The sequence below is a fragment of the Callithrix jacchus genome, chromosome 20 (assembly GCF_049354715.1).
Source record: "Callithrix jacchus isolate 240 chromosome 20, calJac240_pri, whole genome shotgun sequence".
NCBI lineage: Eukaryota > Metazoa > Chordata > Mammalia > Primates > Cebidae > Callithrix > Callithrix jacchus.
Genome location: NC_133521.1, coordinates 47,189,232 through 47,209,088, shown reverse-complemented (window position 1 = coordinate 47,209,088; position 19,857 = coordinate 47,189,232). Strand labels below are relative to the sequence as shown.

At 54.3% G+C, this 19,857-nt stretch overlaps 2 protein-coding genes and 1 non-coding gene across 10 annotated transcripts in view; all 3 read right to left on the bottom strand.

Moving 5' to 3' along the window:
* Positions 1 to 2,069: 2,069 nt before the first annotated feature.
* RPL13 (ribosomal protein L13) lies at positions 2,070 to 4,569 on the bottom strand. The gene is made up of 6 exons (XM_035282569.3): positions 4,539 to 4,569; positions 4,189 to 4,312; positions 3,911 to 4,052; positions 3,528 to 3,701; positions 2,914 to 2,970; positions 2,070 to 2,469 (listed from the first exon to the last, which is right to left on the bottom strand). The coding sequence occupies exons 2-6, from the start codon at positions 4,290 to 4,292 to the stop codon at positions 2,311 to 2,313; spliced, it is 636 nt and encodes a 211-aa protein (XP_035138460.1). The 5' UTR covers positions 4,293 to 4,312; positions 4,539 to 4,569; the 3' UTR covers positions 2,070 to 2,310.
* Positions 3,762 to 3,845, bottom strand: LOC118149799 (small nucleolar RNA MBII-202). Its single transcript, XR_004737515.1, has one exon. It is a non-coding gene; the product is annotated as a small nucleolar RNA MBII-202 (small nucleolar RNA).
* Positions 4,570 to 5,998: 1,429 nt separating the features above from the next.
* The window catches only part of SPG7 (SPG7 matrix AAA peptidase subunit, paraplegin), a 45,984-nt gene continuing 32,125 nt past the window's right edge, over positions 5,999 to 19,857 (bottom strand). For 2 of the 8 annotated variants that reach the window (XM_054248551.2, XM_008990569.5), the window contains exons 11-17: positions 18,846 to 18,948; positions 17,064 to 17,174; positions 13,349 to 13,464; positions 10,641 to 10,797; positions 9,830 to 9,996; positions 9,249 to 9,326; positions 5,999 to 6,875 (exon numbers count right to left, since the gene is read on the bottom strand). In XM_054248551.2, coding sequence (XP_054104526.1) covers positions 6,693 to 6,875; positions 9,249 to 9,326; positions 9,830 to 9,996; positions 10,641 to 10,797; positions 13,349 to 13,464; positions 17,064 to 17,174; positions 18,846 to 18,948 — 915 coding nt within the window. In that variant the 3' untranslated portion in view covers positions 5,999 to 6,692. Of the gene's footprint in view, positions 6,876 to 9,248; positions 9,327 to 9,829; positions 9,997 to 10,640; positions 10,798 to 11,515; positions 11,634 to 13,348; positions 13,465 to 14,511; positions 15,215 to 17,063; positions 17,175 to 18,845; positions 18,949 to 19,857 lie in introns of those variants that run through there. The other 6 variants (XM_078358008.1, XM_017969079.4, XR_013530314.1 and 3 more) reach the window with 5 other exon arrangements.

The window sequence follows — 19,857 nt, the reverse complement described above, 5'->3', positions numbered from 1 at the left end:
CACAGGCAGATGAGCGCTTTTGTCCCACGGTGGCAGACAGTAGGGGTGTGGAACTCTGCTACTCCAGGTGGGGCCCTGAGACAGCAGGAAAGACCCTTCCCCTAGTGCGGTGGGGTGGGGAGGAAGCAGGCTGCAGTGCCGGTGAGCCCACCCCGCCCCCAGGGACCAGTGGTTCCCCACTCACTGACCTCAGCCAGATTGGAATCAGCTGGAGCCTACCTTCATGCCCTTTCACTTAAGAGGGATTTTTGTAGGCTGGGGGCAGTGGCTCACGCCTGTAATCCCAGGACTTCGGGAGGCCGAGGCAGGATTACGAAGTCAAGAGACTGAGACCATCCTGACCAACGTGGCGAACCCCCCGAGTCTACTAAAAATTAGCCAGCTGTAGTCTTAGTGAGGCTGAGGCAGAAGAACTTAGGCCTGACAAGTGGGGAACTGGAATGAGCCAGGATGGCGCCACTGCACTCCAGTCTGGTGACAAGAGCAAGACTCCATCTCAAAATTTTAAAAATTGTTTTTAAAAAGGGATTGAGCCAGGCTGGGCGCAGTGGCCCATGCCTGTAATCCCAGCACTTTGGGAGGCCGAGGCAGGTGGATCACGAGGTCAAGAGATCGAGACCATCCTGGTCAACATAGTGAAACCCCGTCTCTACTAAAAATACAAATAATTAGCTGAGCATGGTGGCGCGTGCCTGTAATCCCAGCTACTCAGGAGGCTGAGGCAGGAGAATTGCGTGAACCCAGGAGGCGGAGGTTGTGGTGAGCCGAGATTGCGCCATTGCACTCCAGCCTGGGTAACAAGAGCGAAACTCCGTCTCAAAAAAAAAAAAAAAAGGATTGAACCTAGGTACAGGCTCCCAACCTACCCCCTTGCACTTTCTGAGATGGAGTTTCGCTCACCAACCAGGGTCGAGTGCAGTGGCAGGATCTCAGCTCACTGCAACTGCCACCTCCTGGGTTTAAGCCATTTTCCTGCCTCAGCCCCCAGAGTAGCTAGGATTACAGGCATATGCCACCACACTCGGCTAATTTTTTCATTTTTAGTAGACCTGAGTCTTTACTGTGTTGGCCAGGCTAGTCTTGAACTCCTGACCTCAAGTGGTATGTGTGCCTTGGAGAGATTACAGGCGTGAGCCACCATGCCAGGCCCTCCCTGCACTTCAGAAATGATTCCCATACAAGCTGAGCACACACACCTTAGGAAGATGGTAGCCAACAGCCCTCCAAATTACTGGATGTTCAGCATGTTTCCTAACAAGCCAGGCACTGTCGTTTCGAGTGTGGGCACCAGAGGTACAGGCACTGCCTGCATAAACAGTGCCCAGGTGCCACCACACCTGCCCCTGGAAGATACGTGCACACAGAACCTGGCTGGACCTGATGCCATGTCTCGGGTTGTCATGGCCACAGCTGCCAAGCACTGGCAGGACAAGGGCAGGCTGTGTCTGAAACCCTCATGAGAAACCATGCTGCCCCTGGACCCAGAACGGGGGCTGCCCACCTCAGACCCCCTATAATATGTGGCTCATCTTTAGAATGTTTTAGGATTGCCAGAGAGGCCAAAACTCGGCAGGGCCATTTAATACCATGGTGTCTGGGTGAAGACACCCAGTGAAGGGTCAGAGCAAGATGACCTCAGTACCAGGCACAAAACAAAAGGTTCAACAGTGAGGCCCCGAAAAAGATGCTACACTGACTGGAAACTACTCTGCCTAAAAAAGGCAACTCCTGGCTGGGTGCAGTGAGCCAGGATTGTGGCAGTGCACTCCAGCCCTCTTCATTTTCTCGGTTGCTGTTGCCCAGGCTGGAGTGCAGTGGTGTGATCGTGGCTCACTGCAACCTCTGCCTCCGGGTTCAGGCGATCCCCTCACCTCTGCCTCCTGAGTAGCCGAGACCACAGCGGCGCATATCATCACACCCAGCTAATTTCATTAGAGACAGGATTTTGCCATGTTGGTGAGGCTGGTCTCACATTCCTGAGCCCAAGTGGCCTCCCAACGTGCTGGGATTACAGGTGAGCACCAGCCCAACCTTGTCTCTCCATAAAGAAAAATAAAGGGCGTCTCTGGTGAAGTCAGCCTCTGTAACCTCCCCACAAGAAAACCATTTTAATTCAGTCACTAACCAAGCAAGCAACGTGCTTTCACAGAAAGTGAGGCATGACCCAGGGCTGGGCTGTCTTCCAGCAACACCCCAAACCCCCTGCCGGAAGTCACAGCCGCCAAGCCCCATCCCAGGCGCAGTTCCCACGAAACACATCACGTGGAGACCCAGCATGACCGCTGATTTATTACAAGTCCCCAGGAGGCCTCATTTTTTCTTTTCCACGTCCTGCTCTGCAGCTTCCTTGGCTCTTTTTGCCCGTATGCCGAAGAGCCGGGCATTGGCACGGGCCATGCGGAGACTAGCGAAGGCTTTGAAATTCTTCTCCTCCTCAGTGATGACTCGTGCTTTCTCCTTCTTATAGACCTAGAAGAGAGGAACAAGGTGTTAAATGCACATGCACATGAATCACTGGGCAAGAGCACAACCAGGCGTCAGCAGAACGCAGGAGACAGACTCGGGGGAGCAGGTATACTGCCCAGGCACTGCTGAAAAGCGACCCTGGCTTTGCTGAGGAATCACCTTTCCTAAGATTTAAAATAAAAGAAGAAATAACCCTCCCTGAACCAGCCATGGTAGCCCAGGCCTGTAAACCCAGAACTTCAAAAGCAATGTAAACAACATAGAGAAACTCAACTTTCCCAACCTAGGGCTCTGTGGATGCAAAGAATGCAACTGAAAGGAAACGTTCCTCTCCACAAACCTCCACATGCACTCCAGTTGCCACTTTTCTTTCTTAAGCCTGACCCCCACCTCAAATTCACCCACTGATCTTGTCTGAAGCCTGGACTGAAGCAAGCGTCCACTTACATTCCGGATGGGCATGACCGGTCCCGTCAGCTGGGTGGCAAGCTTCAGTTCCTCAGCCTGTTGGGGAGTAAGAAGATTCAGTGGGTTTAGCCCCTCTGCCCAAGGATGCCACACTCACCCAACCCGTAACTTCCCTTGGATCGCGTTTGGGAACCAGTGTCAGCCTTCCCTGCAACGCACTCTGTGGTCCCAGTGTTGAAACAGTCATTACATTGTGACACTATCTTACTGTGCTGACACGGAGTCATCTACCTGTGACCCAGGGTCCAGGCTGAGAAGAACTGCTCCCTAATTCAACTCCCAGGAAGCCCATACAATGGACTTATCTTATCAACGTCACGCTAAAAGGGTTTCCTAGAAATAGTTTGGACTACGACCATTTTAGGGAGAACAATGATGTCAGTGGAAGAAGCTGGCTCCAAGCTACACTGCCTTTCCCATGATCGCCGAGCAGAAGGCAATCCCTGCTCAAAGGCCCCGATGAGCTCAGTCTCCTCCTGACGGAGACCATGTTTTGCCAACAGAACAGCCAACGTTGTGATGCCTTTCGCCCCAGCTGGACCCAGGGACGGGTGTCCCCGCCCGCCAGGACGGCCCGAAAGCCCCGAACTCACAGAACTGTCGCCCTTCTGCGGGGCCGAGGGCTTCCTGGGGAACAGGATGAGCTTGGAGCGGTACTCCTTCAGCCGCTGCACGTTGGCCTGCAGGGACTCGGTGGACTTATTTCGCCTCCTCGGATCCACAGAAATGCCAATGGTCCGGGCCACCTTCTTGTGAATGCCGGCCACCTGCCGCAGAACCAGAGCGAGATGGAGACAGACCCGGACTGTCTCCAGCCCCGAGGCGCGGAGGAAAAGCCTCAGCGATCAGATGGAAAAGGGTTCAAATGCGCTTTCATCAAGGCCGTACAGCGATTCCGGAGAATGTCATCACGCGACTGAGGCCAGCGCAGCGGACTTCGGGCGCTTCCCGACACCGCGGCGTGGCCAGGACTCACCCTGAGCTCCTCCAGGCTGAAGCCGCGGCCGGCGCGCACCTTCGTGTGGTACCGAACCGTGGGGCAGCGCACGATGGGCCGGATGGGCCCCGACGCGGGGCGCGGGGCGATGCGGCGCGCCTTGGCTTGCCGGGCCTTGCGTCTGGCGGAGAGAAGCCCAGCGGGTCAGCCTCGCCCAAGGCCGTCGGGCAAGCGCTCCGCGACGGCCGCAGACAGCGCCCCCGGCCCCGGCATCGCCCACCCCCAACCCAAGGCGCAGCCGCGAGCGCAGGGCTCACCTACGGATCTTCCGGGCCGGCTGGTTGAACCACGTGGCCACGCGCCGCTGCCAGTCCTTATGGAAGTGGGGCTTTAAGATCATGCCATTCCGGCTGGGCGCCATGGCTGACTACGGCCCTGCGGCTGCGGATGAAATCGGAGGGAGTGAGGGACCGGGCCCCGGGCTCGCGCACTTGCCAGGTCTCCGCCCCAAACCCTTCATCCTGGGCCGTCCGGCCGCGTTTAGAGCCCGGGACCCGGCCCAACGCTGTCTGGGAAGCAGAAGAGGCTCCTGCATGCCCGCGTTGGCGGCAGCGCCAGGCCGATGGCCCTGGATGGAACCCGGAGGCCGGGAGTCAGTCTCACTAACCTCCCGCGCAGGACAACAGCCGAGCCGAAAGGAAGCTACGCCGCAACGCACCCTGGGATGATAGCCGGGCGGGCCAACCAGAAGCGCCCGGCGCTCTGACCAATCAGAGCCCGGGACGGAGGAAGTGACGTATAGCGGCTCCCCCGGCAATTCTAGCACCGGCCTCGCAAACGTGGCGCCGCCCTTAGTGCGGCGGAGCGGGAACCGGCAGGCAGAGGTTGCGGTGAGCCGAGATCGCACCACTGCACTCCAGCCTGGGCGACAGAACGAGTCCGCCTCAAAAAAAAATTTTTTTTTTTCACAAGCCAGGCACGGTGGCTCATACCTGTAATCCCAGCAGTTTGGGAGGCCGAGGTGGGTGGATCACCTGAGGTCGAGAGACTAGCATAGCCAAAATGGCGAAACCCCATGTCTACTAAAAACAAAAAATTGGCCAGGTGTGGTGGTGGGTACCAGTTATCCCAACTACTCGGAAGGGGGAGGCGAGATCGTGCCACTGGATTCCAGCCTGGGCGACAGAGCAAGACTCTTATCTCAAAAAAAAAAACAAAATCAGGGCCGGGCACGGTGGCTCACGCCTGTAATCCCAGCACTTTGGGAGGCCGAGGCGGGTGGATCACGACGTCAAGAGATCGAGACCATCCTGGTCAACATGGTGAAACCCCGTCTCTACTAAAAATACAGAAAATCAGCTGAGCATGGTGGCGCGTGCCTGTAATCCCAGCTACTCGGGAGGCTGAGGCAGGAGAATTGCCTGAACCCAGGAGGCGGAGGTTGCGGTGAGCCGAGATCGCGCCATTGCACTCCAGCCTGGGTAACAAGAGCGAAACTCCGTCTGCGAGGAGGGAATCAGTGGTGTGTGCTTGTGATCCGTTACTTGGGAGGCTGAGTCAGGGATGGCCTGAGCCCAGGAGATCAAGGCTGCAGTGAGCCGAGATGGCACCACTGCAGTCTAGCCTGAGTGACTGAACAAGACTCTTGTCAAAAAAACAACAGAACACAACAATAAAAAACATTACTGAGGACACCACTTTTGGGTATAGCAACTAAAAACCTCCCAACTGCGTGCCGGTCCTTGGTAATGGAGTTGGAGAACCAGAGCAAAGGTCAAAGTGTCTCTCAGAGATGCCCACCCTTGGGTGTGAGACAGCACCTGCGGATGCCCCCCTACAACACTGCCAGCGTTTTGGGGGAGGTGTATTCAGTGTCGTAGCAACACTAGAACAATCCGTTCACGTCACTGCTCCACAGGAGGCCAGATTGTGAGCTGCAAGCTCTGAACACAGGGCCAGGCCCAAGGCTGAGCGTCCGTCCTGGGTCATCATCTCTTCCTACAAGGTCCAGGCCCCAGATTCCCACAGGAGTTTTCCACTTAGCCCCCTACATTACTCAAATTATAAACTGCAAACACAAGCCCACCAGCTCCTGTGTTAGAGCTGGCCAGACAATGCAATTGTAGATTTTTCCAACCACAGAGTTTATTAGTAAAGTATCTCAACAATTCTCAGGACGTTAAAAACCAAGGCATCCCAACACTGCATGACTAGACCAATGAGAAGTCCTCAACCTGCACCCTCCAAATGGCAGAAGGTGGCAGTGTTGAGTCCTATAGAGCCCAGTTTCTGGGCCTGTGTGGCCTCATTGAAGAGAGTGAGCTCCATGACAGCCTCTGGAGTCAGGACAATCGGCTCAGAGGGTCCTTTCATGTCCAATCCCCTTAGCATTCTGAGGGAGCCACGGACACTGGAACGGCTGTGCAGGCGTCAGCATGAACAGGGGTCTGTTCAGAGTCTGAATGCTGTGCGGTCTCTGGGTGGCCTCAGCCACACTGGGAAGGGCTGTGTCTGTAACCCTGGGAACTCGAGGTGTCCCATGCTCACTTGGGAAAGCACTAATAACCTTCCCCATGGGGGAAACGATGTGCAAACACAAGGCTCATTCAGTTATTTCCAAAGAGAAATTTACAATCGTGAAAAGGGTAATCAATAAAGAGATCTCAGAAGCCACTTCGCAGAGACTATTGCGGGCCCCAAGAGCAAGTGCAAAGCTCAGCTGAAAAGAAACGCGGGGTGGCTGATGAGCCGCTGACTTCTGGGATCACCCGCACGTGCAGCCAACACGTCCCAACTACTTTGGCCAAGATGGCTCTTTGCCTCAAAGTGGGGGCTGCCGGGCCTCTTCCGCCGCCTCCTCTTCTCCAGAGTCCTGCTTCTCCCTCTGGGCGTCAATCCACCTCTGTGGCGCAATCATTTTCTTCGGCCCATGGGGCGGTGGGCCAATGAGAGCCTCAATGTCCTCATAGTTTATCACTTCCTTTTCCAGAAGGGCATTTGCCAGCTAGAAAGAACAGGCAGAGCAGTGTGAGTCCCAGAACAGACAGAGAGCATCTCTGTCTCGGGGAGGCAGCGGGAGGAGTGAGGGCCTGCCTGTGGGCAGGACACCCTGGACAGACCACTTTCCCAGGGAAGTGGAGGCACGGAGGCAGCTCTGAAAGAACAATCACCACCATCTCAACCTCACAAATGATTTCCGGCAGCCAGCCTCATTAATTTTTCTACTTCCCTTCGAAATCTTGGCTTATTTTTGGCAACTGCAATTTCCTTCACCAAACAAGATGTGTGTGTCTACAGGGAAGGAGATGGGTAAAAGGCTGCACCCTCCTGACTAGAAACTGAGGACCGGGAAGAAGGAATCTGAGGTGGTGTGTGAGCTGAGACCTCACAATTTGGGGAAGGGAATTCCTGCCACCCCAGCCGGGATCCTGGAAAACACTCTGACTGCCGACTGTCCTGTGCCAGCAGCCCTGCCTCTGCTGCGGCCTGTCCGACCACAGAAATCACTGCCACAGCCACATTTCCCTGGTTTCTGTCAAGGCAAAACTCTTCCAGATTTTCTTTCTTTTTTTTAACTGCCTGCTCCTTTCCTCACTCTTCCAGATTTTCTAAAGAAAACGGTTAACTCCTGACGCCAGGGTGATTTCCCTGCAGCTGTATTCCAGGAGACACACATTTCCTCTCCAGGGCTGCTCTGAGATTTTACTGCAACCCACCGAGTGTGTGAGTGGCTGGCGGTTCACACACAGGGCTGACACTCCACTCCGAGCCAGTGAGAGAGAAGCCAGAAGCCTCTCCTGGAGCTTTGCCCTTGCCCACTCTGGCTTCCCCTGTGGTGAGTCTGAGTTCTGCAAAGCTGCTTCGTCAGCTGTGACATGCAGGTGACTCGCAAGAGACCCTGTCTGCGGGCGGGTGCTGCTCCAGAGAGAGATGGCACTGCCCACACCTGCCCCAGGTGCTGTTTCAGAGAGAGATGGCACTGCCCACACCTCCCCCAGGTGCTGTTTCAGAGAGAGATGGCACTGCCCACACCTGCCCCAGGTGCTGTTTCAGAGAGAGATGGCACTGCCCACACCTGCCCCAGGGTGCTGCTGCTGGTTGGGGACGACACTCCAAGGGCCCCAAACACAGGATACCCATGTGACACAACCGTGCCTCACTTGAAATAAACAAGGGGAGGGCTGGGCACGGTGGCTCATGCCTGTAATCCCAGCACTTTGGGAGGCCAAGGCGGGTGGATCACGAGGTCAAGAGATTGAGACCATCTTGGTCAACAAGGTGAAACCCTGTCTCTACTAAAAATACAAAAAATTAGCTGGGCATGGTGGCGCGTGCCTGTAATCCCAGCTACTTGGGAGGCTGAGGCGGGAGAATTGCCCGAACCCAGGAGGCGGAGGTTGCAGTGAGCCGAGATCGCACCATTGCACTCCAGCCTGGGTAACGAGCGAAACTCCATCTCAAAAAAAAAGAAACAAGGGGCGCTGAAGAAACAACTGCCCTTCCCGTGCCTACCTATCTGTTCACAGCATGGGACAGAGAGCCGAGAGCCATTCACCTCTCCTGAGTTCTAAGCAGCAGTTACCAAGACCCAAATACAAATTGTTTTTTGTATTTTTAGTAGAGATGGGATTTCACCACGCTGACCAGGATGGTCCCGAGCTCCTGACCTCGTGATCTGCCTGCCTTGGCCTCCCGAAGTGCTGGGATTATAGGCGTGAGCCACTGTGCCCAGCCAAAACTTCATTTTATTTTATTTATTTATTTATTTAGTTTTTTAAGATAGGGTTTCACCATGATGGCAAGGCTGGTCTTGAACTGCCGACTTCAGGTGATCCACCCACTTCGGCCTCCCAAAGTGCTAGGATTACAGGCGTGAGCCACCACGCCTGGTGCCCAAACTTTATTTAAAAAAAAAAAGTTCAAGAAGAAAGTTTAAGAGCTGGAAAAAGATTAAACCCAACTGACAAAATACTGGTAGCTGCCAATGCCAGGTAATAGGCGCAGGAGACGCTGTGGCAGCTTCCTCCTACCTTGAGGGAGCACCGTGATGTGTTCATGATCAAAGTATGGAAAATCTGAGGTGGAATTCCCATGGACCAGTGCGCTCTGCACTCTCGGAAATCTAAGGTGGAATTCCCATGGACCTGTACGCTCTGCACTCTCGGAAATCTAAGGCGGAATTCCCATGGACCAGTGCGCTCTGCACTCTCGGAAATCTAAGGCGGAATTCCCATGGACCAGTGCGCTCTGCACTCTCGGAAATCTAAGGCGGAATTCCCATGGACCAGTGCGCTCTGCACTCTCGGACCATGTGGAATGTGGATGCTGGGAGGAATCTGTGAGGCGTGGCAGCCTCCCCGCTGGGCTGGGGCCTCACCGCCTGCAGCTTGTCCAGGTTCTCCTGCAGCACGTTCTCGGTGTGTCTGTAGGCCTTGGCCACCAGCAGTCTTGCTTCCTGTGAGTGGAGGAAACTGTGTCAGGGGCAAGGCTGGCTGCCTGACTCCAGCACCAAAGCACAGAAAAGAAACGCAGGGCTGGAAAACATGGCCTTTCCCCTCCCAGGATGGCAGGACTCCTTGTCTAGCAGGTCTCCTGCCCCTGTGACCCCTGCCAGCAAAGCAGGGCCACCCCATGCCTGCCCACCCACCACTCACACCCACAGCTGCCTCACAGGCACACAGCCGGCCCTTCCTGGCCCAGTCTGAAGGCCTTGTGGGCCTGGCTCTATCGCTCGCTCATTTATTTGATATTCTTCCCGGATTCACATCTGTAATTTCATCAGGAGCATCTATGTTCTCCACAGGTCAGAGCTACCGCAGAGCCCAGAAGGAAGAAAGCTACGTGGGTCCTGTAGCTGAGCTCAGATGGGGTAGCCGTGGGCGGCCCTCATGTGGCAAACCCGGGGAACTCCTTTCCCAGGAAGCACGTAGCACAGTGGCAAGGCCAGAACAGACTCACATGATCCATCATCTGCTGCAGGCCTTGGCTGAAGGGGCGCCTCCCGATGTCCATGAGGCCCTCCTGTGCCTCAGGGAAGGAGATGGGCCCGATACCAGGTGCCATCCCAAACTGCTTCACCATGGAGTAGGCAATGCGGGTGACCTTCCTCAGGTCGTCTTGTGCCCCTGAAGGGTGGTCAAGACAGAGGGACCCTCAGCACTGCAGGCACAGAGCCGCGCTGGCCCAGGCATCCCGGTCAGAGCCCTAGGGCTGCACTGTGCCTCCCCATCCATTTCCTCCCAAGGAATCCCACCATGAAGCTGGACAGCGAGGACGTTGGCACCTCGCCACTGTTCCTTAAGAGAGCACCTTAAACTTTCAGAAATGCTCTTTGTTTTGAAATCTAGAATGGGGGGTGCATCAGAGCTCACTGCAAGGCAGTTCTCAAGCATAAGCCTGGCCTATGTGAGGCAAACCTGAAGACCTGGAGCCCAGGGGTCCCAGGACCCTCCAGCTCAGCACATCCCAGTGAAGTAACAGCTTGAGAACTGTCAAGCTGCGTCAATTTCATTCCGTTTCCTGTACACATTACCAATAATTAACCAATTAAATGTCTTTAGAGTCAGCATCTACGTTAAGTTTTTGTCTAATTAAATTGTCTAAAAACTCTTGCTTGGCTCCAAATCTCCCATGAACACAACTTATCTTTTAAAAATACTCAATACAACTCAAAACTATGCCTACACCAGATTCACCCCATCACATGTACTGGAACAGAAGGGAGACTGCTGTGGAAACAGCAGGCCCAGGTGGCCACTCTGCTCCTCACCAGAAGTGACCCTGTTGAAGGTCAGTGCTTCTGACGCCCGGCCCCCAAGGGCCATGCACATTCGCTCAAACAGCTGCTCCTTGGTGAAGAGGTGCTGGTCTCTGGGGAGCATCTGAGCAAAGCCCAGGGCAGCGTTTGTCCGAGGCGCTATGGAGACCTGCACAAGGGCAAGACGGCCAGGTCAGCAGGCAGGACGTGGGCTTTGAGGAGGAAGCTGTGGGAGAGACTAAGAGACTCCGTCACCAGAGCGTCTCACAGCAGGAAGGCAAATCTGTACCATTTACAACAAAGGACCCTAACACTACACACGGCCAGCCCACAAAGACAGTGGGTTCCCAACCACAGGAGCCGGTTCACAGCCAGGGAGTGTCTTCCTCATGCACGACCAGGTGCCAGGCCCTGAGAAGACAGCTGAGAGGCCAAGGACAAGTCACGCCTCCAACGGCCACTGCACTGACCCCTCACCGAGGGTCCAGTAGCAATGGGATGCCAGGGAGAAGCGACTGTCCTCACCTCTGCTGCTCCCCACACCCCCACATCAGGTGTGCCAGGAGGTCAGCTTGGGGCCAACACACTAACCCAATGAGAAGGAACTGCTGTGTGGGAGATGGAGGGAGACGGGGCAGGGGCAGGTCCTCGGCTGGCTCAGCTGCTGTTTCTGAGAACTGTGGCAGCAAGACGACCACATCTAAGTGCTCTGAGAATCCCGAGAGAAAGCTTGCTTTAAAACCTAAAGCTAGCCGGGCGTGGTAGCTCACATTTGTGGTCTCAGTACTTTGGGAGGTAGAGGCCGGCGGACTGCTTGAGCCCAGGAATTCGAGACTAGCCTGGGCAACATAACAAGACCCCTTCTCTACAAAAAATACAAAAATTACCTGAGCATGGTGGCGCATGCCTGTAATCCCAGCTACTCAGGAGGCTGAGGCGGGAGCATCACTTGAGCCCAGAAGGTCGAGGCTGCTCTGAGCTGTGATCATACCAATGGACTCCAGTCTGGGAGACAAAGAGAAAGACCCCATCTCAAACAAAAAGGTGGCTCTGAGTAACTGCTGCAGTGATGATCCCAATAATCACCAAAGCCGTAACAGTCCATTCACAACCTTTCCCTCGCAGGACACTGAGCCTTGGGAAGGAGACTGACTTCTTCAGTGTGACTATCTCACTTTTGCCCAACAAATAAAGTACAAATTCTTTTTTTTTTCCCCTTTGAGAGAGAGTTCCACTCTGTCACCCAGGCTGGAGTGGAGTAGCGTGGTCTTGGCTCACCACAGCCTCTCCCGGCTGGGTTCAAGCAATTCTTGCGCCTTTGCCTTTCAAGTAGCTGGGATTACAGGTACCCACCACCACGCCTAACTAATTGTTGTATTTTTGGTAAAGACGGGGTTTCACCATGTTGGCCAGGCTGGTCTCGAACTCCTGACCAAGTGATCCAGCTGCCGTGGCCTCCCAAAGCCCCTGCATTAATTTTGACTTGTTGAGATACTGTGTTAAAACGGTCGGGCGCGGTGGCTCACGCCTGTAATCCCAACACTTTGGGAGGCTGAGGCGGGTGGATCACGAGGTCAAGAGATCGAGACCATCCTGGTCAACATGGTGAAACCCCGTCTCTACTAAAAATACAAAAAATTAGCTGGGCATGGTGGCGCGTGCCTGTAATCCCGGCTACTCAGGAGGCTGAGGCAGGAGAATTGCCTGAACCCAGGAGGCGGAGGTTGCAGTGAGCCGAGATCGCGCCATTGTACTCCAGCCTGGGTAACGAGAGCGAAACTCCGTCTCAAAAAAAAAAAAAAAATGTTATGTTCGTTGCTGGGTTTTCAGTGTGCCATAAATGGGCCCCCAGCTGAGTGTCCACTCGCCCACCAGGCCTGGCTCTGGCCCCATAACTGCAGTGACACATACCTGGTCCGCAAATGCTGGCCTCAGCCCTGCTGGGAGCCTGGGATGTGCAGGGAACTCAGATTAACACCCTGCTGTGCTGTAACTCACACCCGAGAATCAGTAACAGGGACCCGCACGGATTAACCAAGCTGGCCGGCGGCTACACGGTGTGCATTGTTTGCAGCGAGCCCTGAGGTGGGAGCACAGCACTGCTGCCTTCTCAGGCGAGCCCCGGCCTGCACCGGCTCCACTGTGTTCTGGACAGCCACCTCCTCTTGGCAGCACTCAGGCAGGTCTTAGGGAAGCTGGCTGTTAACGTCAACATCTCGTAAGAATAAATTCCCATCGAGTTCACAGCTGCCTACAAGAGCATTTTTTTTTTTTTAAAGTAGAGACAGGGTTTCACCATGTTGGCCAGGCTGGTCTCAAACTCCTGACCTCGTGATCACCCACCTCGGCCTCCCAAGGTACTGGGATTACAGGAGTGAGCCATTGTGCCCGGCCTAGAGTAGTATTTTTAAATGTACGTTCAACTCACTTCTTTCCCAAGTCAGAAGTCACTTTGGGGTGGACAGGCTAAGACAGGCAAAGGCAGTGAAACGTCACTGGGAGGAGTGATCTTCCTGGAGTCACCCGAGGAGCAGCACCACGCTCCAATGGGACAGGCCACTCCTGTCCCCATGTCCGAGTTCCGGCCCATCACCTGGGAGTCACCTCCCACTGTGCTTCCTGCTCCCTGGATCATGACAGTGGCAGGCTTTTTCACATGACCTACAGACACAGGCGGGATGTCAGCCAGCGACGCCCAACGCCCACATGCCAAGACCCACCTTCATCACGGCCTCCGTGTGCTCCAGCATCCAGCCCACCAAGGCATGGCCCGACTCGTGAAACGCGACCACTTTCTGCTCTTCCTTAGAGAGGATCTTGCTCTTTTTGGCAGTCCCTGAAAAAATGCCTGGGTGTGAGCTGAGGCCTGGCCCTCTCCCCCGCCAGGCCCTGCTCCTGCCCCTGCCCCGTGGAGTCAAAGCAAGACCCCCTCTGCAGGTCTGTCTCCTGTAGCTCTGCCCCAAATTCACTGCAGTCGTTGCTTCGGACGCCCCGACTCAAAGGGACGCTCTTCAGGTGAAAGCTGTGGCAGGAGGTCGTGATTTCTTCTTCCATAAACGTCACCATCATCGAAATTGTGGAAGGACGTCGTGATTTCTTCTTCCATAAACGTCGCCATCATCGAAATTGTGGAAGGACGTCGTGATTTCTTCTTCCATAAACGTCACCATCATCGAAATTGTGGAAGGACGTCGTGATTTCTTCTTCCATAAACGTCACCATCATCGAAATTGCTGCTGCTGCTGCTTTTAGGAGCCAGCACAACCCTCCTGAAGAGCCTCTCCTCCTGCCCCAGGGTTGAGGGACCCGGAGGGCCAGGGCAGGGGTCACAGACAGCAGCTTCTGACTTTCTCCCTGGCAGGATGGGCAGAGGTCTCCTCCGAGTTACGGGCCTCCTGCTTACTCTCCCTCTCCCCTCAGACCTGGCGGGGCAGCTCTTGCCTGTTACTTATGGCTCTTTACGGCTTTCACTCATCCCTTCGGTGGCCTTTTGCCTCAGGGACAAGGCTTTTTAAGAGACAGCGTTGTTGCTGTTTCTTAAAAAAAAAAAAAAAAAAAAAAAAAGGCTAGAGTGCAATGGTACAATCATGGCTCACTGTCACTTGAACCTCCTGGGTTCAAGCAATTCTCTCACCCCAGCCTCCTGAGTAGCTGGGACCAGAGGTGTGCTTCACCACCATGCCTGGCAATGTTCCTTTTTTTAAGAGATGGGGTCTTGGGGTCTTGCTATGTTGCCCAGGCTGGTCTCGAACTCCTGGCCTCAAGCAATCCTCCTGCCTCAGCCCCAAAGTGCTGGGATTACAGGCCAGCTAGGGACAAATGTTTGCATTAAATTTCCCCTGTTCAGCTCGCTGGTGAGGCTTCATATCTGTAAGTTTCCATTCTGTGCAACTTGATTCCGCTCATGGTCCTGAGCACTCAGTACCATGCTACTGGGACCTTCCACCAGCACTTCACTGTAGCCGATGAGTTACTTCAACTGCAGCTGGCTACAGGACTATGCACAAAGCCACAAGACCACAGGACTTAGAGGCCGGCTTTACTGGAAATCAACGTTTCTAGAATGGGTGAGCGCTGGCAGGCTGACAACAGAAGGGGAAGAGCCCAGTCTGACGGACAGCACAGCCGAGCCTGCAGCCTGGGCACCAGAAGGACACCATGCGAGACGCCCATGCCACCTACCAGAGATGAGCACTCAGAGGCGTCTCTCCCGCTGGGAGCCTGGGCCCCCATGCTCCCTGCACTTCCTTTCATCAGACCATTCAGGCATTTGCCCGTGAACCTGCGCTGACCGCTCCCCACTCCCTGTGCAAACGGCTCATTGCCACACCCTCTTCTCTCTGCCCAAACCTTCACTTCTGCCTCGTGGGATCTGGGGATGGACGATGGCTGTCCCCACTCCTGGTGCCCTCCCTGCCCAGGATCTGCGACTAGTAAGTCTTTGAACCTGTTTCCCATTGCAGTGGGGACTGAATTTGTACCTGCCACAAGGAAGAACCAGGGGCTGCCCAGGCTGGGTTTTCTCGGGGACGCGGGGGACACAGGGCAGGCTTCCAGCACCAGAGTGATGGTCAGGCAGGCATAACCTGGACGCGAATCAGACAAGAGGCGCAGGGCGTCTGCCAATGTGAGCAAGTTTCCGGGAGGGACTCCTGGACTCACGACGGACATTAGGCTGCTCCCTGGATCAAAGACGCATCCTACCACACACTGCGCCTTCATCTCCCTGAACGCAGGACTGCTGGCCACCAGGCACTGGACCCCAGTTTAGCTCAGGCTGTCCACACTAAAGATGAATGCAGAGCACCCACTCAATGCATCACACACTTGAGATGGTGTCCTTTCAGTATTTTCGTTTCTTCTCCTGGAGTCAGTGTTGCCCAGGCGAAATAGCAGTGCTGTGATCACAGCCCACTGGAGCCTCAACTCCTGGGCTGAAGCCACCCTCCTCCCTTGGCCTCCTAAAGTGCTGGGATCACCAGTGTGAGCCACATCCTCCCTGGCCTGTAGTTCCCACTTACTCCGTTCAGCTTTGATACTAAGCTTACCAATTTCCATATAAAAGTAAATGGTTACACAAAAACGCCCTTTAGTAAGACACGGTCAGTGCCTGCCAGCCCTTTTCACTTGCGGAGCTGTCGGGGAGAAGCCACGGCATGTTCTGTACAATCTCTGGCACAGCAGCTGCCCCCACACCCATCCTCTTCAGGGACCTACTGCTTTCCCAAGCTGCAGCCCTGGGAGTCCACGAGAGGCGTGTTTGTGCCAGGGCGTCACTCACATTGAGAGTGAGGGAACTTGGTTCTCTCAGGGACAGCTCGCCAGGGAGGTTCATGCTCCTTACGGCAAGAACCACTTCCCTTTTCAAATGTTCAATCCGTCTTGAGTGACGGTGTGTGTCTGAATCATTCAATGAGAAGATGGCCGACTGCTCACGTCTGGGTATCACCACCACAGCTACGGAAACCTCCAGTACCTCTGACTCCCAGTGTGGTCCTGCTCTCCTCAGACCCGGCACTGAGCAGTGAGTTCAGTGGCACTATCTCGACTCACCACAACCTCTGCCTCCTGGGTTCAAGGGAATCTCCTGCCTCAGCCTCCTGAGTAGCTGGAAATACAGGCGCCCACCACCATGACCAGCTACTTTTGTATTTTTAGAAGAGACGAGGTTTTGCCATGTTGGTTAGGCTGGTCTCAAACTCCTGACCTCAAGTGATCCACCTGTCTCAGCCTCCCAAAGTGTTAGGATTACAGGCGTGAGCCACCACACCTGGCTTTTTTTTTTTTTTTTTTTTTGAGACAGAGTCTTGCTCTGTTGCCCAAACTGAAGTGCGATGGAGTGACCTCAGCTCACTGAAACCTCGGCCTCCCAGGTTCAAGCAATCCTCCTGCCTCAGTCTCCTGAGTAGCTAGGATTACAGGTGTGCACCACCATATCCAGCTAATTTTTGTATCTTTAGTAGAGACGGGGTTTCACCATATTAGCCAGGCTGGTCTCAAACTCCTGACCCTGTGATCCGCCCACCTTGGCCCTCCCAAAATCCTGGGATTACAGACATAAGCCACCACGCCCAGCCCCAGTTATTTTGTATATTATTATTTTTATTTTGCGGGGGGAGCATTTTATTTTATTATAATGTTTTCTGTTCATTTTCTTTGGCAAAGCATTTTTATATTTCTGTCAGATGAGTCTGTCTACTCTTAGGTAAATACGTGATATTTTAAACTAAGAAAAACTATGTTGTATGAAGACATGAGCTATACACACTTAAACGCAACCTGTTTCCTTCCCGTGTGATGGTTCCCTGCTGTTGAATGACAGGACGCCCAGGCCATATCTGGCCCCGACCACCTCACCTCTAAATACCTGCCTGGGTATTTCTAGGGTTCAAGCCCTGCTAAGAACAGCATTATTCAAGGGCACGCCCCTCTTACCTGCAAGGACGCGCTCCACGGCGTACTCGAAGCTGAGCGTGTGCACGGACGTGTGTCCCTCCCGAGCTGCGTGTAGCGCAGCCTCATTGCAGATGTTGGCGATGTCAGCCCCTGTCAACACAAACAGCAGCCAGGCGTGGGGGCGGGCAGGCATGGGGGGGCGAGGTTCTGATCTATCACAGCTTAAGAGGAGAAGGGGCCCTCAAGGAAGAACAAAGCAGCTGGGCGCGGTGCTCACACGTGTCATCCCAGCACTTTGGGAGGCCGAGATGGGGGGGATCACCTGAGGTCAGGTGTTTGAGACCAGCCTGTGCAACATGGTGAAACACTGTCTCTACTAAATATACAAAAATTATCTGGGCATGGTGGCACATGCCTGTAATCCCAGCTACTCGGGAGCCCATGGCGGTAGAATCACTAAACCCGCAATGTGGAAGCTGCAGTGAGCCGAGATCGCGCCACTGCACTCCAGCCTGGGCAACAGAAGGGGACTCTGTCTCAAAAAAGCAGGGAAGAACAGAGAGGGAAAGAGACCAGGAGTGCTGGTGGGAATGTGCAGGAGAGAGAAGGCCCGGGGGCTTGTGCCAGGAGCAGAGCTAGAGAGAACGGCAAGCACTCGGACCACGTTCCACTGAGGCCATTCCACAGAGGACACATACAACCGCCCATGTCATTCCGCCTGACACCCATCTCCCGTCCAAAGCCCAGGTCCACACACCATCTTGTGACTGATTCCACCTAACAGCTCCTGAGCACTGATAGGAAAGAGATTATAGGCTCTCTAATATCCACAACATTGCAGTGAAAGGCATTAAAAAAGCATCAAAAGGGAAGTTCATGTCGTAACAGATGGGAGTTTTGTTTACATTAACTTTTAAAATGAAAGACCACAGAAAAACATCTTGATGTATGATTTTTTTTTGTTTTTTTTTTTTGAGACGAAGTTTCACTCTTGTTACCCAGGCTGGAGTGCAATGGCGCAATCTCAGCTCACTGCAACCTCCAACTCCTGGGTTCAGGCAATTCTCCTGCCTCAGCCTCCTGAGTAGCTGGGATTACAGGCACGCGCCACCGTGCCCAGCTAATTTTTTGTATTTTTAGTAGAGATGGGGTTTCACCATGTTGACTAGGATGATCTCGATCTCTTGACCTTGTGATCCACCTGCCTTGGCCTCCCAAAGTGCTGGGATTACAGGCTTGAGCCACCGTGCCCGGCCGATGTTTGATTTTTTAAAAAATTTTATTATTATTATTTTTTTAGAGACGGAGTTTCACCATGTTGGCCAGGATAGTCTTGAACTCCTGACCTCAGGTGATACACCCGCCTCGGCCTCCCAAAGTGCTGGGATTACAGGCGTGTGCCACCGTGCCCGGCAATGTACAATTTCTATTTCTACGACTTGACAGAGACTGTGAGGGTCAGAGGCAGGAGGTTTGCTGGCACCACCTGGTGCAGGGAGGTAAGACGCCCAGTCAGACGGGAAGCGCCCTGGATGATGGCTCACTGTGTGCACACAAACATGAGTCTCACTATCCCTGGAGTCAACACAGACCCAGAACCCCCATCTGGTTTCCCACCCCTGGGGAGGAGGAAGGAGTTCGGGGTGCCTTCCGGACCTCTGCTGCCCCACACACGTATTGGCTCCCACGCAGGCTTATACCAAGCAGGGGCCCCAGAGAAGGGGCAGCGCCTACCTATAGGAGGCCCCGATGCCGTGCATGCATGTAACATCACCTGCTCTCAACACGTGACACTGCCCAGGCTGCGGGTTGAGAACATACCACTGAATCCTGGCGTCAGCTCTGCCAGACGCTGGGAGTAAAAGGTGCTGGCCTGGGTCAACTTCAGGCTCTTCAGGTGCTGCTCAAAAATCTCCCGCCTCTCCTGCGAGAACCAGGGCAGGAGAGACCGTTGGGCTCACACCCAGCTATTGCTGCAGGCTCGGCACATATGTCTGTGGAGAGGCGGGGTGTCCCCGACGCATCTGCCCTAAGGACAAGCCCCACTTGGGAGGCCTGCGGACACCACTGGTTTTTAAATCAGTGTTCTTTACCATCAGTCACCACCCACCCGGCTGTGAGTTGCAAGCAGAGCTGTTTTCTTTTTTGAGACAGGGCATCGCTCCGTCACCCAGGCTGGGGCGCAGCAGCACACATGGTCTCAGCTCACTGTAACCTCGGCCTCCTGGGTTCAAGCCATTCTCCTGACTCAGCCTCTCAAGTAGCTGGTATTACAGACAGGTGTGTGCCATCATGCCTGCCTAAATTGTGTATTTTTAGTAGAGACGGGTTTCGCCAAATTGGCCAGGCTAATCTCAAACTCCTGGCTTCAAGTGTGAGGGTGCCTCAGCCTCCCAAAGTTCTGGAATTACAGGCATGAGCAGCATTTTATTTCTCTTTCTCTTTTTTTTTTTTTGCTATTTCTTTTTTTTTGAGGTAGAGTTTTTTGCTCTTGTTACCCAGGCTGGAGTGCAATGGTGCGATCTCGGCTCACCGCAACCTCCGCCTCCTGGGTTCAGGCAATTCTCCTGCCTCAGCCTCCTGAGTAGCTGGGATTACAGGCACGCGCCACCGTGCCCAGCTAATTTTTTGTATTTTTAGTAGAGACGGGGTTTCACCATGTTGACCAGGATGGTCTCGATCTCTTGACCTTGTGATCCACCCGCCTCGGCCTCCCAAAGTGCTGGGATTATAGGCGTGAGCCACCGCGCCCGGCCTTATTTCTCATTTTTTTGAGACAGTTTCACTCTTGTTGCCCAGGTCGGAGTGCAGTGGTGTGATCTCGGCTCACGGC

Excerpts from the sequence above, each read along its gene's own strand:
- RPL13 (XM_035282569.3), bottom strand. The coding sequence starts at position 4,292 with ATGGCGCCCAGCCGGAATGGCATGATCTTAAAGCCCCACTTCCATAAG. Across the intron at positions 3,702-3,910 it reads TCAGCCTGGAGGAGCTCAGG|GTGGCCGGCATTCACAAGAA; the intron begins GTGAGTCCTGGC and ends GTTCTGCGGCAG. Across the intron at positions 2,470-2,913 it reads CGGTCATGCCCATCCGGAAT|GTCTATAAGAAGGAGAAAGC; the intron begins GTAAGTGGACGC and ends CCTCTCTTCTAG.